Raw genomic sequence first — 16,714 nt, forward strand, 5'->3', positions numbered from 1 at the left:
ACATCAAAATTTGGCAATTTATTTTTGGGTAGGCCACTGTCTTGCTGTGTGGCTTTTGTATAGATAATTTTTCTTTTTCGTAGAGTACTGCTAAGTATCTGGCATTAAGATAACTGTTGCTGTGACTCTGAATCACCAGTAGTTTAAGACACAAAACTAAGAAGGGAAGCTTATAATTGTCCTTAGTGGTATGGATTCTGCTCCAAAGCTTGAAATACCAGTTTAATTTCAGATAACCCGTTTGGTGCTCCTGTTTTAGCCACTGTACAAATCAGTAATTTAATAGTGAAGAATAAATCTTGTTCTAGAACACTGGTTACAAAAGAGAAAGGGAATTCATAGAAGGACCTCTTTAGCCCTCCTTGCAGAAAGGAAAAACACTTCAGTTGTAAGAATACAAAGGATTCCAGAATTGTTCATGTTGAAGCGACTTGATTTCACCTCTGAAATCCTTAAACTAAGAATGCATATTGGTAATGCATAGCTCTCTCTCTCTTCTTAAATTGCTTGTTCTGCAAATACCATGATCACACAAGATTCCTTTGTGGCTTTTACCTACATGTCTTTTATAAGCCTTTATGCAAGTTTAGGTTTTTATAATATAGGCCATTGTATAACTTCTTGATCTTTTTTTCATGTCTTCAGTATGAAAAGTAAGTTTCCTGCAAACATAGCAGAGATATTTGTGCAGCTATTGGTTATTAGTATAAAAAGCTGTATCAAGACAAATATATGGATATTTATTGTGAGATAAATAGTGATTAAGGTATTTCTTTTCAAGCTCAAAAAGTCAAGAACCACTCCTCCAGGAATTCAAGCTGCTGAAGGAAGTGATTCCTTTAAAGTGGTGTGTTTGGTTGGGTTTTTTTTTTAACATCTCCCACTTTTAAACTAACTTTTACTTGGGGGAAAAGTGTTTTAAATAATTGGAGGTGAATTTCAGGATTGTAAGACTAGATAAAACTTCAAAGAAAGCTCTGAAAATTAACTGAACTAAAATAATATTGTTTAAAAAGGTTGTGAAACTTCCTCAGGTTTTTTTTAAGTACAAGTTTAAAGAAACAAAGTCATTTAAATAACTGTAGGCCCCTCTTGCAGGGATAAGTCAATGTGGAATGAAATAGGATATGAATTTGAAGTCTTACGTTCTGCGTCTGTGAAGACATTTACTCTATTACAAGCTTGAATATGCAAATAATTTGGGATAAATTCCAATTAATTAAAGGCAGGAATTTAAACTGTGGGTACTCAGTTCAGAATTATAGTGATCCTAATGGAATTCATATAAGGCACTTAAAGTTTATGAAAATTAACTTTCTGGAATAGCAGTGGTAGGGGGGGTCTAAGTTATTGCAAAAAACCCACACTTGATTTAATTTTCACATGAAGTATTACCACAGAAGCGTTTATTTCACCCTGTATTTACATATTGACTTGTTATGCATTAATTCTTCAATATAAACAAGCTCAAAGTTAAAGGATTTTCTGTAGCTTTATAGGATTGAATTAATAATTATAATCTCTTCACTTTTAGACTTTTTGCATTATCCATGATAAATAAAGTAGAACACAAGTCCCGAACTAAAGAATGGATATATGGGCTGTGTTTGCCTTCATAGCATTAAATTTAGATTTACTATTAATCTTGTTAGCTTGAAGAATTTAGAATTTTTTGGTTGTACTCAGAGATGGGACCCACCGTATGAGGATCACCCAAAAAGGGAAATACAAAACAAATCGTAAATGAAATAATTGTTGCTCTTTTGCATTTTTCTGGTTTTACTTGCCCTTAGTTTACATAGTTCTAAATATTACTTGATTATCCTAACTTTTCTTTTCCCTGCCTTTCATGTGAATGTCTCATGATAAGGGAAGAAGAAAATTGGAATTTGGAAATTAAAATAATCAGGAGATTCCCTGAACTGTCTCTTATCTTGCTGGTAAAATTAAGCCTACTTTACTTGTTTTATTACACTGTACGTACACAATCTCATAAACACACACATATATATATTTACTTGTTTTAGCTTGGACCCAAAATCTGAACAATTCTTCCTTCCCTGTTCCTTCCAAGAGAAGTCAGCACAGGTTCTTATAATTTCACTGCTGGCTTTGATAGATAAAATGTAGTCTGATGGATAGATTTCAGATTTCTCCCAGAGATACCTTGAATTTCATTTTTTCTTCATTTCGTTGCCTGCTCTCTCTTTCCATCTTTTATGAGTCCACAGGGCCAATCTATTTTTCACTGACCGAGTGTCTAAATATATGCTTCTTTCATTTTTCTTTATATTTCTTTATATTCCTTATATTTGCAATGAGTATAATGTGTAGTGTAACACACTGAAAACTATTGCAAATGGTAAAATGTCTGAGGGTTATGAGGCTTGCCTTAGATTTTTGATGAGCAGCCTGGAGCTCAGAACATGGTCCTATTACTTATGTGCCTAAATGCAGAACTGAGTATGTTTATGTTGGATAGGTTAGTCTCCAGGCTTGATGGTACTTAGTTTCTAAATACTGTTTTCCTGAAGAAAGAGGCTTGAGCTTTTCATTTAAATCATGTCTCTTGACAGGCAATTTAATTAATTCAATCTCCTTGCATTGAAGATTCATGTATTCTGAAGAGGAGCTTTAAGGTGACCAAGAGAAATCCCAACTGCTTTTGATTTATTCTGCATTACAGAAAGCAGAAGGGCTCTGACTATGACTCTTCAGGGTCATTGAAGTTGCTATGCTTTGAAAGCTGATTGTACTAATAACTTGGGGTTTACTGAATGGGCAGAAATGTAAGGTAAAAAAAAATTAAATCATATGTTACTATAAGTTCTTCCATTATGTTACCGTAAGCTCTTCCAGGCATTTAAAAATCAATGTTTTCAATCTACTTAATCAAAAACACTTACTTGCTAAAAGTGTTTGGAGATTAGCATTTGACAGGTTATGCCTTTTGATATTAACAGTCTGTACTTTACTGAAAAAATATTTTTTTCCTTCATTGGAACAGGCCAGGAACTCAGAAGTTCGATCAAATGCAGCATTTTTGTTTGTTGATGCTTTTCCTGTTCGTAATCCCAGTTTTAACACTGAAGAGATGGACAATGAAATTCAGAAGCAGTTCGAAGAACTCTTTGTAAGTTTTTATGAAACTAAAATGTTAGAAATGAAACTTCCACCAAAGTTAACTCAAAAATAAGCTGTTGATGCAATCAAAATGTATGGAATTTCTGGATAGTACTCATAGGGAAATACAGGGCTGTGATGCAAAAAATATATAAATATAGAAAATATAAAAATAAACTAATATTTTAAATTCCTGTAGTATGTTGACAACAGATGACATGCACCATTTTCAGCTTTGAAAATGAAATATTTGGTATTGTTATCCATTAATCTGTGAATGAAAGAAGCTTTTGAAAGACTAGATGCATAATGAATCTTGGTCCTTACTTAACCTAGGACTGGTGAAGAGAGCTTTACATTTAATGTGTGAGCATTCCATGGAAGTTTAGTATTTAATGTGTAAGCATTCAATGGAAGTTTAGTACTGTATTACTAAATACTTCTGAAATAAAGTATAATGGAGAAAAACTAAAAAAACTCCTTACTGGTCTCTAGATGAGTAAAAATGGGCATAGTATTTTCATTAAGAAAATGTTTGGGAAATCCTGAGTATGGCCTTAAAATGTAAATACTGGGTAATTGAATGAATTTCAAAATTTTTATATTGTTGCATAGGAACAGTGGCCAATGTAAACTCATATGTAAATAGAAGTCTGAATATTTTTAATTAAGCCACAGATGCGGGACTTAATGTGAGCTATTTAAAAAACCCAAACCTTATTTCAAAAGTCCAATTAAAAAAAAATGTCCAGTGTTTTTCTTAATTTTGCTTCTGATTTAACTTTTCTAGTTTGCTTTATAATAAAATGACTTGAGGAACTATTAATATTACAGTTCTTTCATAGTATGATAATTTGCATAATGATTAAAATGTAATGGAATGCTATTTGTTCATGATAGGTTAATGTCAAACAGCAACAGGGCCACAATAATGCATATACTCACATTGTTGTTATTCTGGTTTTTTTTAGAGTCTCTTAGAAGATCCTCACCCAGTTGTCCGCTCTACGGGGGTACTTGGAGTTACTCAGATAACATCCAGATACTGGGAGATGATTCCTGCAGCAATTCTTGCCGATCTTTTAAAAAAACTAACTGGAGAGCTGGCATATGATACAACATCTGCTGATGTCCGATGCTCTGTTTTTAAAGTAAATCCTTTTTTCTAAATTTAAAAATTATTAATGTCATTTTTATATTTTACTGGATGCACAGATTTCTAGTATAGGCCACTTTAAGTCAAGGAGATGACTTATTCTGCAAAATGACTTAGGCAGTAAATTTCCTAATACACCCAAGTCTTACACATATTTTAGAACAGCCGCACATTTGGAATGAATAAATGCCTTTTAGAATAGTGACTCGCTTTGTGACTCTCAACCACTTTGTATTTCCAGTCTAATATACATTGTTTGGACCTGATGCAAGTTATTTTAGCTGTTAGAAATTATGTTTAGACTTGAAAATGTATGCAGGCAGGTTCCAGGCTGTTTCTATGTCACTGGTTTTAAGCCATGCCAAGACATGCCCATCCCAAGACGGTTATATTATAATGTCGTACCCCACTTTGTGTTTCTGAGGTTTGGGTGAATATAACTACATACTGTTTCTCTGGGATTGTCAGCCTTCCATGCATTGTTCAATATGGTAGGATTAGTTCACCTACATCTTTCTGGCATCTGGTAAATAACTAATAGCTTGGACAGAAAAATGAACTCCCTAAGTAGTATTTTCACTTAAAGATTTTGGGTTTGTGTCAATTCAGCCTTAAACTGGAGCTGTTTTCATGTTAATCCTCACTTGTCCCACTGTAGCTGCATGGGGGTCTATACTGGGTAAGCAGACATTTTAAAAATGTTTTAAATTGCTGGTTTAAAAATAACTTAGCAAAGAAAGACGTATTTTTAATCTGAAATTAACAGAGTGTAGGGAGCTGGTGGTGTTACCACAAAAAGTACACTGTACCATCAGGTAGAAGGCAAGACCATGGCCTCAGTGTAGATCTGAAGCTGATTAACTGAAAAGAGTTTACTGAATACACTTGACTGGCAATTTGAAATAACAGCAATTTTTACTAAGAGTATTATAAGAAAAATACGCATGCACGGTGTCTGTCCCTACTTAATTTAACCTCAGAGGTTTCATGGTCCATCTTTTTTAAAATCTACTCTTTAATTACATTTTTTTAAGCATAATTTTGTTATTTTGCAGTGCCTACCGATAATTTTGGACAACAAGCTAAGTCATCCATTACTGGAACAGCTCCTGCCAGCAGTCAAACACAGTCTTCATGACACCTCAGAGAAAGTACGAGTGGCATTTGTTGATACACTGCTGAAAATTAAGGCTACCAAGACTGCTAAGGTAGGATGACTGACACCTGATAAGTGACACTATAAATATCAAGAAGGAGATAAAATCAAGGCATTTATTTAAAAAAAAAAAAAGTGCTTTTTGAGACTACTGCAGTATTCCTAAAGGCAAAAATTACATGCTTTGATGTAGTAATACTTGTAATTTCAGTACATTTTCTCTGTACATTTAAGTGTGTAACTGAGTTTATTTCCAAGACTTGTGGATTCTGTTGCTGTTAGTCACTTCTGTCCATTTAAAAGATTTTGATCCAAATGTAGATAGTAGTATAGAAGTACTTTTTTTTTTCCAGTGATTTTTCATGAATTCTACTGAAATCATGGTATCCATGAAAAACCTTTTGGAATAAATAAATAAATTGTGATCAGTCCTGGTGAGCTTTCAGCCTTTCCTTAGCTGTTCTTCACGGAGAAATTAACCACAGGAGAGAGCACTGTGTCTGGATACTACTACAGCAGTGATTTTATAGGCATGCTGGAAAGTTTGCTTTTTCGTTGAGCCAAGTACACTCTTCTCCTTTTCCACTCTTCCACTTTTGACTAGTTTGGGACTATTGGCAGTCCAGTAGCATCCCGGTGCTTGCCAGCTTTTTTTCTGTGCCTGCTGGTATCAAGCCCTCAGCAGACCTTTTTCCCAGCATGTTTTTGCCTTCTGCTCTCGTGGCCATGTCCAGGCAGAGCAGGACGTACAGCCACACTTCCAGCTGGCTAGCTCAACTCTGGCCTCTCTTACCTTCTAAATGCTTAATGCCTTTGCAGGGTTGTTTTTTTACTTTTATTTACCTAATTTTCTAATTTCTATTTGTCTTTTGTTGGCATATCCTTTGGGATTTTGGCATCTTTTCATAGGATTTTGAACACACTTTGTGTTCTGCTGTGGGCTCTTGTTTAGGGGGTGTCACGGTCCACTCAGTGGACTCGTGGTGCTTCGTTTACTATCATCTTGAAGCACAAAAATCAAGGTGACCACGCCAAGGGGTTATGCTTTGATAAAACTGCACAATTTTATCGTTTGCCCATAAAGCAGCAAGTGATAGTGACAGGGAGAGAAGGAAAGGTAAAGTAAAAAGAAAAGGAAAGAGGATGATAGCTACCACCATGGGTCCAAGGCATCCCTATGGTCCCAGGTCCAGGCAGCGTCCCGCTGATCTTTCTGATTGTCATGATCCTTGGTGGGGAAGATCTCCAGAGTTCAGTTGCTAAGGAGCCATCTTTTATGCCAGGCAACACACCTTGCTTCTCCTCTGGCCCATGGATTGTCACCAATCTCTGCTTTCTCGAGCAAGGTTACAATGCATGTCCACAAAGGGGTGCCCGAGGCTTGGTTTGCCTTAGGGGTGGGTAGCTTCAGACCAGGAGGTGTGTTTTTGTATTATAATGACATTAAAATGAAGAAAAGTTCACCTGAAGTTCAAGTTTTCTGGTTCGTTGCTACGCCAGTGGTTGTGATCCATCTTCTGGACAGTGGTTATGTGGCCTTAGCGAAATCGTTCCTTTCAATCCCAGGTGGCAGGGCATGGCACAGTACTCCTCGTGCCATGCAGTTCTTTCCCAGGGTCTTTGTGTCTTGGTGTCCATGCAGACTGTGTTCCATCTCCAGGTTTCTGTTGGCAATACTGAGACAATATTGTTCTCTTTGGACCGACTCTTACAGGGGGATACTGTCCAGCTTTAGGCATCATAGCATCTTTGAGCTCTTTCTTCGCTTTCTGCTGTTAATTGTTTCCTAATTTCAATTTTATACTTTGTTTTAATCTTGGTTTTGTCTCTTGCTAAGCCTAATTATTAGGACATGCTTATCTTGTGCTAGGCACATATACTGTGTGAAGTCAGAGGTATATATCTCTGTTGTTCAGGAAAGAATTAAATAAATGTTTGATTTCTCAGATGTTTAAGGCTTCATTCCCCAAGGAGCACCTCTAACCCTAACAGGAGAGTTACCTACTTGCCAAATGTGTGCATTCCAGCTTAGATGACAGGACCTCAAAGATATTGGTTGAGATTAGACTAGCTCAGGACCTTCCAAATTCCCCAAAATATGCTCAGAAGACAAGATAAATGGGAGGCAATTTCTGAACTGAGAGCTTTTGGTTTCTTGCACACAGGTTCAGGATAAGAATTACATAAAATCAGGATAATAATACAGCAGCAAATTTAGTGCTTCCATAATACATACCTTAATGTGTTGATTAGGCAAGTCCACAAAAAATGTGAAATGGAGACAAACAATGCAAGGACAAGATATCATTCAGACTGTTGGTACAAAAAGTTTCCAGCAGGGTCCTAGTAGTGTTTGCACATCTCTTTGTTAATTTCAAGTGCAGCTGTACCTTTACTTAGACAATGGGTTCTGGTTGTTAAGATTATTGGAGATAGTTGGAGGAAGCAATTCAGAATTATAAATAAGTGGTAGTACTCTAAAAGGCAGCTTTTTTTTTTCCCCTGAAGTTTCTGCTTCAGCGGGTTTTAAAGCCAGGCTTTACCAGGTAAATCTGAGGTAGAATGGCAGAAGCAAAGTATCACTGACACTGGACCTCACACTGATGGTGCCTGTGTGTTAGGAGATGCATCACTTGGTTCACAGAATTAGCAGAAACAACAGAACTATTCTGCAAGTGTTGGAAGCTAGAATCTGAATCATGATTTCTATCGTTTTCTTGTGGTGTTTATTATTTTAAAAATACTCAACAAGCATGTTCTCCTAATAATCAGATTGTGTCATTTTCATAATCTTCCTGTGTATTTTTTAGTATTAATTTCTACATCACTTTGTAACCTCACAGCCACTCAGCACTTCTTGTACTGAGTTCTTACTCTTCATAAGATACAACACCTATACTTTAAAGGATTGGCACCTACAGTCATGATTTGATCTGTCATTATCAGTTATCTGTATAGTGAAATATAACCCAGGTTTTTTTAGCTTGTATTCAATATCATCAATGCTTCAAATTGATTTTGTAACATTGTTATTTTGTGTACAGTCTTTTAAAAAAAGTATTCATGCTGCTGTTAAATGTATAAAAAATTCTTGTTTGAAAGTTATTTGTTATTCAGTATGAAAGTTCAAGCAAACTATCTTTTCAGCTTTCCTGAATTACTCTGAATTTCTGCCATTAAAGACAGAGGAAAGAGATAATTCTCAACTGCAGGGATTGTTTTTTAGGTATTAATTAATTTTTTAGGTATAATGGGTATCTTCAATCTACTGTGAGCTTTATTTTTATGTAGAAAAAGATTCAGATCTCGCAAACAAAGGATCAGATTTACATAAAAGGAAAAAAAAATACTAAAAGTGTTAAATGTTTTGTCAGTAACTTCTCTTTATTTAAATGTCGCAATATAGATCTCTCTGGTAAGTCCTGGGAATACTTTAATGCTTTGCTCAAGGACCTTCTTTTTATGATAATTGTAGTAGGAATGCCCATGGTTTGAAATCACAGGATAATTAGCTGCTCCAGCCATTTCTACTCAATAATGAAATTTTCATATTTTCAAATATATCAATATTCAAATATATAATTCAATATTTTTCAATGCCATGAAACTTTATTTTTTGGTGGTGTGTCTTTTGTGTGTTTTGGTTTTTTATTACCTGAAAGTACACAGTATAATTCAAGATCTCACAAAAATTACAGATGTGAGTATCACTCAGCATACCATAACAAGCTATTTATTCTTTCTGATTTTCTTAGCTTTCAGTAACTGTTATGAATAAGCTAGAGCTCTGCTAATGATGGTATGCACTTATGGTTTGGGATGGTTTTGGAAAGGGTCTTGTTCTATACAGGTTTTTAGGGTGTATATCATACTTGTAGGTAGTTTGGTCCTACTTTGTCCTATCATGAGAATATGAAACATGACACATAATGACAAAAAATTATATTTTGTAGTGATATGCTTATAGAGTAAATAATTTTCCCCTGTACCTATGGAATTGCATTAGCATTGCAGGAATATTGAGCTGGAATTGCTTGAAACAGAATTTTACCAGTCTATCAGAGATACTGGGAGACTTAGAGGTGTGTCAGAACAGTAAAGTAGTATTGTTGCAGGAATATTTGACCTCAAGTGAGTGCTGGTGTTCTGATAAAAATTAAAAATGTGTATGCTTTTTTTAAAATGCTGTTTATATTTATTGACACTTTTGATGTAGACGACACAATAAGGGTGACTTGGTTTTGTTCTGTTTTTTTAACTCCTTTGATATCTTTTTTTCATTCTTAAAAGTTCTGGGAAATCTGTCCCATGGAGCATCTTCTGACTCGTCTTGAAGTTGATTCACAGCCTGTGTCACGACGCTTAGTGAATCTCTTATTCAACTCTTTCTTTCCCATTAACCAACCTGAAGATGTGTGGTGTGAGCGCTGTGTTACTCTAATCCAGATGAATTCAGCAGCAGCTAGAAAGTTCTATCAATATGCTTATGAATATACTGCCCCCACCAATATAGGTAAAGCACAAAACCTTGTAAGTCTTTGGATATACTAATATCATAGCATGTCACTGGTTTTTATACTTTTTCTCTATCATGTTGTTGCTAGATCTGTTGGTTTTGGTATAATAATAGTTTGTAGTTTTTGAAATTCTTGACAGCAGCAATGAACCCTGATGACAACAGACATAAGCTTTTTCAACAATGAAGAGACCAAAGCTTTTCATTTCTGCTCTCGGGTGCTGTACTCTGTAACCAGTGTTGCTATCTGATCTCTTTTCCCCTTTCTCCTCACATGTATGTACCCTAAAAGTATTAGTTATTTATAATGCAGAAATAGTGAAATGAAATACCCTGGTTCCTCAAGTGATTTGAGATCTTTACATGGAACATTTTATAGCAGGTGAAAAATATTGTAATATTTTTTAAGTTGCTCAGAGAAAATCTAAAAAGCCCTCCTTCCTGTTAAAAACTTCAGAAACCTTCAGCAGAAGGGGTATGTACTACACAGAGTATAGCTGCTTTTTGTAAAAGTGCTATTGAACCAGGAAAAATTGGGAAATTTTTTTTCAGAGGCGTTCTGATACTATAAAAACAAAGTAGTCAGGATGGAGTGACCTGGGTAAAACACCCAAGTCCTTGCCCCTTTGCTGATTAACTGGATAAGGTAGTTTTGAAATATGTGCTAGTGTACCTCTAGTCATACCTTCACTAGAGTGGACATAACCCTTTGCCTTTTATCCAGAGATGAGCTCTTCATTACGGACTACGATGGTTAGGCTACTACATCTTTTATAAAAAATTGGAGTTGACATCAGAGGGGATGTATGATTAAACACAGGTCATTAAATTAATAGCTATGCTAGATGAATGTAGGAGTTGAGAGCTCCCTCTGATCCTGGTTTGGTAAGATGGTGGTTGGTTGGGTTTTTTTTAGTAGATTTCTTTTTTAACAATAAAATTATAGGACCTGATTATGATGTTGCCATTTCTTCTTCATGCTTGCTGGGAAAACGTGAAAGTGTTTTATATAATTTCCTTTTACTAGGAAATGTTTTCTTTTTTTCTCTATAATTTAATTTTTATAAGTAATAATAATAAAAAAATAAGTGTTTCTGGTTCTATTGCCTGCTTTTTCATACTGACTTTCCAGCATTACACTTAGATGAATTTACTATCAACATTCTTAACAAATAGTGAATGTCTAATTTATTCTTATTATATTTAAATGTAGCTAAATTGATGCTTACTATTCGGCGCTGCTTGAATGCCTGCATCCAGAAAGCAATGAAAGAGAGTCTTCGTGATAGTGATGATGATGATGATGAAAAGGAGAATACAAGCGTAAGAAAGTCCACTTCATGATAAATTCTGGTGACTTTATTCCTGTGGTGCTTGATTTGAGACATGGGCAGTTAATGATATGACAGAAATGTAAAGGAAAAGTCCTTGGGCATCTGTGGAATTAGAAGGGGAGAACTGCCATTATGGTGGTTTCCTGCCCTGCAACAGCAGAAATTTGGTGAAGTAGCTAGAATTAGATATATGAAATTAGTGTGAAGCTTATTTTAAATGAATGCTTCCCAAATTCCAGTACTAATTATAAATTGGTTTGGTTTTGCAATTAAATTAATTAAAAAAAATAACATATCAAGATGACTCAAGCTATATATATAAGACTGAATTATGGCGTTCATGTTCTACAACAAACATAATACCTTTGTGAAATGAAGTTTCATGTTTTTTTCAAACTTTATTATATTCTCAAATGCAAATTTAGATTAAAATAGGTAGTATCATCTAAATGTTTGTATTTCAGGTGTTGAATAATGTGTTGTCGATAAATGATGTGGCCAGCATGGCAAGTTTATTGGAGGTTACTGTAATTCTCTGGAGAAGTATCCAGAAAGCACTAGATCACAATGAAGGTGCCAAATCTTATGCTGTCAGAAAATTTGCTTCTGTACTTCCTGAATATTTTAAAGTATTTAAGGTAAAGAAAACCTAATTTTTCCTGTAAGTGCTTTGTATTTTCTTCACATGCTTTCATGTATTGTGTCTTTTATCTGTCTTCATGGCATTAGGAATTCTTTTTCATTGTTGCTGTAAGTTATAAACAATAGCAAGTCTTTTGGAATTGGATAGAAGCTATTCTCCAATTGCAGTATCTGACTGATGAACCATTATCTAAATAGTCAACACTGAAATACTTACGCAATAAATTGCTCCCCGTTTAATGTTTTTATAGGATTCTATTCTTTTGAATGTTTTTGAAACTTTTAGGAATCGGTAACTGAAAATTGCGCCATAAATAGCACAATAAATTTAGCAGAATTAATACTCAATGTATATGACAGTCCTCATGTATGTTTTCTACTCACTCCCCCCCCAAACTCATCTAGCACCACCACTTACTATGATCTGGCTGCTGGAACAGACAGCTGAAGCAGCTGAGGCTCCTTTTTTGCTTCCTTGTGATTGATTTCCACTAATTTGATTCTACTCCAATGATTTTTTGATGCACGCACTTATTGTTTGGGCTTGATATAAGCAATTAATTAAAGCCAGTCATTTTGTATTTTCAGTCTCCTAGATCTGTTTAGTTTCAGTGTTATTCTTCAGGATGCTATCTTTTAATAGTGGTTAATAGTATCTGCCACACCCTGTAGAGCATTTGGAAGGCTTATCTACTGGACACCATTTATGTTTATGGCTCTTGTACTGAAGTATACTGAGTTACGCTGGCTGTTATACTTAACATTCAAGTTTTCTTTAGATAATCAGGGACTGGAAAGCAATTTGCTACTACATAAGATTCTGCAGCAGATACACCACATACTGTCTCTACCCTGAAAGCATTTGGAAGTTGTCAAAAGACATTCTGAATCTTTTTGGTAGAGGATGTAGCATCCCTCTTGAGAGTTTCTGGTGAGCATATGAGATATTCAGCTTTAGCAAGCAACCTCTTTGACTTTGATATTCTTACAGTGAGTAATCAGCTTGGATCTAAAAAGACCTGTCATCAGAGGCTTAGTTTCTAAAAGCTGCAGACTGAAGCAGCATGTCTCTTTCCTGAAAAGCTGCAAATATATTTTTTTAATGTTCTTCAAAAATCATCTTTAAAAGGTTTTAGATCTTGAAATACCCATGTAGGTAGTAATTTCATTTGATTGTATTTGTGAAGCTTGGACATACAGATACACTATTTTTGGAGTCTTTCACGTAGATTGGTTTCTATATAATCCAAGTGAGACTATGTTGTGGTCCAGACCTTGTATTATGATGTGTTGTAGTGACTTACACTGTATTTTGCATTACCATTGTTATATAAACACCCTTTCCTTCAGAGTATTTTTTATAAATTTCTGATGTGAATGAATATTCATTTAAGGCACTAGTTACTTGAGAGGCGTTAGATGGTGTTGTGATTGTGCAATTGAGTATTAGCCACTACCAGAAAAAATATGAAGCTAGAGCTGTTATTTCTTTTGCAATGGTTATTAATCTAATGGAACCAAAATTAGTCATGGTGGTGTTTCTGACAGTTTGTCAGAAAGCTGAATGATAAGATAATTGATAATTGATCTCTAAGAAAAAGAATCAGAGGCTTCATATTGCAAGCCACATGTTGTTAGGAGCTTCTTTCAGTTCCATTTCTAGGGAAAAAAGGAAGTCCTTAAGGTGAGATAATTTAATCATACTGAAAAAGTACTTTCTTTAGTTTTGTGTGCGTGTGTGTACCTGTATGTGTGCATCATATAGTATACTTTTTTTTTTAATCCTAGGATGAGCGTTGTGTGACTCCATTGGTTGTTCTGGCATCCTTTATGCCCCCTGCTGCTATTCCTACATTCAGGTACTATTCCCAAATCCAAAATACGAATGACAAGAAATTTCTTGTTGACTGTAACTATTAATTTTTCACAGCTTGATGTATTAAATCCCATTTTTATAAATTAATCCACTAAACAAATTTGATAAGTTAGTAAAACTTACGAGCTGCAAGTATGTCTTTGAGCCATTGGTGAATCTTTTGGTACTATGCTAGTTGATTTTTCTTTGAATTATTTCTTCACTTATGGATGTAAAGCTAATGCATCTCTGTTTGTTTGTTTGTTTGATTTTTAAGCTGCGGTGTGATCTCCAGACTCAGAAATATTGACATTGGAGCTGACAAAAGCAAATATTCTACCCTGATAGACTGCATGTGTCGCTGGGGTCAAGTGGGACATGTTATGGAATTAGCCTGTGACTGGTTGTCTGACAGGCTAACCCCAAGAAAGGTGTGCATATACATACATCAAAGAATTAAGGAATTGCTAGATTACATAAAGGCATCATGCTTTTTTGTTTTTTTTCTTTAGTAAAGAAGCCTCTTTAATGCCATATTATTCTGCTTTGGAATTAGTTGTAAGATACTAACAGTGTTCTACTGGTTTTGTGCCTTCTTCTCATTTAGAGTATTAAAACATCTGAACGACGAGTGCGTATCCATGTAACACAGGAATCAAAGCCAGAATTAGCAGTTGATTACATTGAATATTTATTGACTCATCCTGTTAATCGTGGTTACCTGCTCTCTGTTCCTAAAAAGAAACTGAAACAGCTTTTGAAAATTCTCAGTGCTGCAAAGGTAGTATTCTCCTTACCATAAACAGTGCTTATAAAAGAGTGCCTAATATCATATATTGCCTAAGTCAAACTAAAGGCCCACAGGAATAAATATTTAAGATTCATGATCCTAGTTTCTCTTCTATAGAAAGAGATCCTCGTTTCTCTTCTATAGAAGATTTTCTTTTTGAATTGTACTTCAAACCAATATTCTAAACTAGAAGTATATTAGTTCAGAATTGTTTGTAGAAGGTAGATTTTAACCAGCTTGTCATTTTTAGGTGTCTCAAAATTGATGTGATCTAGTGTTGAGAGCATTAAGGGACCTGACTTTATGAACATACATATAAGAAATAGTCTCAAAACCAGTTATGGCATTGCAAAATGAAATGAATTGAAAGTATGCTTATTGGTTTGGGGGGGTTAGGGATTTTTTTGTGGGTTTTTTTTTTGTTTTTGTTTTTTAAAATCTCTTGTTTAAAGCTGCTGAGAAAAGAAACATTTGAAAGGATTTTCTGGGAAATATAAATATAGATTTTGATATTTCAGGAGGTTCTTGGCTCAATTCTGAAAGGAACTGATGCAGGTTCTCGTAGCTGGATTCAAGCAACTGCCCTAAGAGCCTTCAGCCTCTTTTGCAGGTTGAGTATTCATCTTCAGAACAAGGTATGGTTATACCTTTCTGTATAAGCTGGAGTTGCAGCTGAAAGTATAAGGAAATTCCAAAAGAATTGGAAAGACAGTTATTAAACAACTTCTGTTTGTTTGGGTTTTTTTTTCCCCTCACAGTTTTCTGAAGAAGGAAAAGATTACCTCCCACTTCTGAAGGAGACAGGTGCTTGGGTGGAAAGTCAAGTTGTTCCTTTTGTACTAGCAAGGGATCAAGAAGATGGCATTTCAAAACACAGTAACGTTTCTGAATTAATTATCCAGGTTAGAGGTCTCATAACATAAATTAAACAGCTGCCAATCTGAAAAACCACACATATATATATTTATTTATTTATTTATTTATTTCAATCGTATACTGACAGAGTGCACTGGCATTTTTGGAGCCCAGCAAGTGAATGAACTAATGAAACAGGCCTGATTATTCTGAGGTTACAGTTTTGTACTTTTGCTATTCCTTTGATTGCTTAAAGTCACACTTTTTTCTAAATTGCTTTTGATTTTGTTTGAACCTTCATATTTTTTAAATATAAGAATATGTAAGTATAACTGTGTGTACCCTAGCAATTAAATCAAGTATTTGGCATCAACAATACCTTTTTCTTATCTAGACTTTTTCCACCCACCAGTGCATAATATATATTGTCGTCATATCTGTTGAAGTGAGGATGGAATATGTTTAATGTTTCACACTTGTGAAAATGCCCACTCAAGAAACTTGTGGCACAGCAGGTGATGTAACCTGGGTGTCTAAAATCTTAGGCTTCTAACAAGTAATTCTTGTCCTCGTTCTCTCATCCCCCATACTAAATGAAGGTAATACTTAACGCTGTTTTATGAAAAAAGCATTAACATAGAGTTAAGATTGTCACTGAATCTCAATTCTGAAAAGGAGAAGAAAATTAGTGGCTGAAAACAAAGCTATAGTTGCGTGGTATACTAGCACTTAATAGCCTGCTCTTCTGTGGTATAGAAGGTCCTGGAAATGACAGAATCACTGCAGCTGCATACATTGTGTTGAATAACACAACAGAGGATGACTTAAAGGACCAGGAAGGTGGTGTGATTATAAAAGAGGATTTAGATCTAATTGCTTGCTTGCTTCCTTTCTTTCTTTCTTTCCTTCCTGCTTTCGCAAAAGAAATGGGTAAAATTATACCCTGGGGAATTTGCTATGGGACTCAGCACTAGAATGAAGCATAGAACATATCTTTGGAAGTCAGCAGAGAGGTAGGGTGTGAATTACCTGGCAATTTAATAATGAGGTCAGTCTTGTACTCTAATTGTGCTGCAGCAGCCAAACGGCTTCTGGAAAAGTATAAAGAGATAGTAAACTCAAACAGGTGTTGCAGCTGTGCCCGGTACAGGTAGCTTGTGTGTTCTATATGCTACTGTCTGTTCTCTATGAATGAAATATTTAGTATGCATACCAAAGCTCTTCTGTTTATCAAAATTTTAGATGCACAGAACTCAACTTTCTATAATAGAAAGACAAGACACAAAA

The 16,714-nt window shown here is 35.1% G+C and overlaps 1 protein-coding gene across 3 annotated transcripts in view; it reads left to right on the forward strand.

Moving 5' to 3' along the window:
- The window catches only part of NCAPG2 (non-SMC condensin II complex subunit G2), a 48,461-nt gene that overhangs the window by 18,919 nt on the left and 12,828 nt on the right, over window positions 1-16,714 (forward strand). For all 3 annotated transcript variants that reach the window (XR_008821483.1, XM_056336421.1, XM_056336420.1), the window contains exons 11-21: window positions 3,008-3,133; window positions 4,095-4,274; window positions 5,335-5,487; window positions 9,726-9,948; window positions 11,165-11,274; window positions 11,750-11,923; window positions 13,716-13,786; window positions 14,060-14,213; window positions 14,390-14,563; window positions 15,091-15,207; window positions 15,331-15,474. Coding sequence is in view for 2 of the 3 variants with exons in the window: in XM_056336421.1 (XP_056192396.1) it covers window positions 3,008-3,133; window positions 4,095-4,274; window positions 5,335-5,487; window positions 9,726-9,948; window positions 11,165-11,274; window positions 11,750-11,923; window positions 13,716-13,786; window positions 14,060-14,213; window positions 14,390-14,563; window positions 15,091-15,207; window positions 15,331-15,474 (1,626 nt within the window). In the remaining variant the exon portion in view is untranslated. The remainder of the gene's footprint in view (window positions 1-3,007; window positions 3,134-4,094; window positions 4,275-5,334; window positions 5,488-9,725; window positions 9,949-11,164; window positions 11,275-11,749; window positions 11,924-13,715; window positions 13,787-14,059; window positions 14,214-14,389; window positions 14,564-15,090; window positions 15,208-15,330; window positions 15,475-16,714) is intronic.

Source organism: Falco biarmicus, chromosome 4 (assembly GCF_023638135.1).
Source record: "Falco biarmicus isolate bFalBia1 chromosome 4, bFalBia1.pri, whole genome shotgun sequence".
NCBI classification, from domain to species: Eukaryota; Metazoa; Chordata; class Aves; order Falconiformes; family Falconidae; genus Falco; species Falco biarmicus.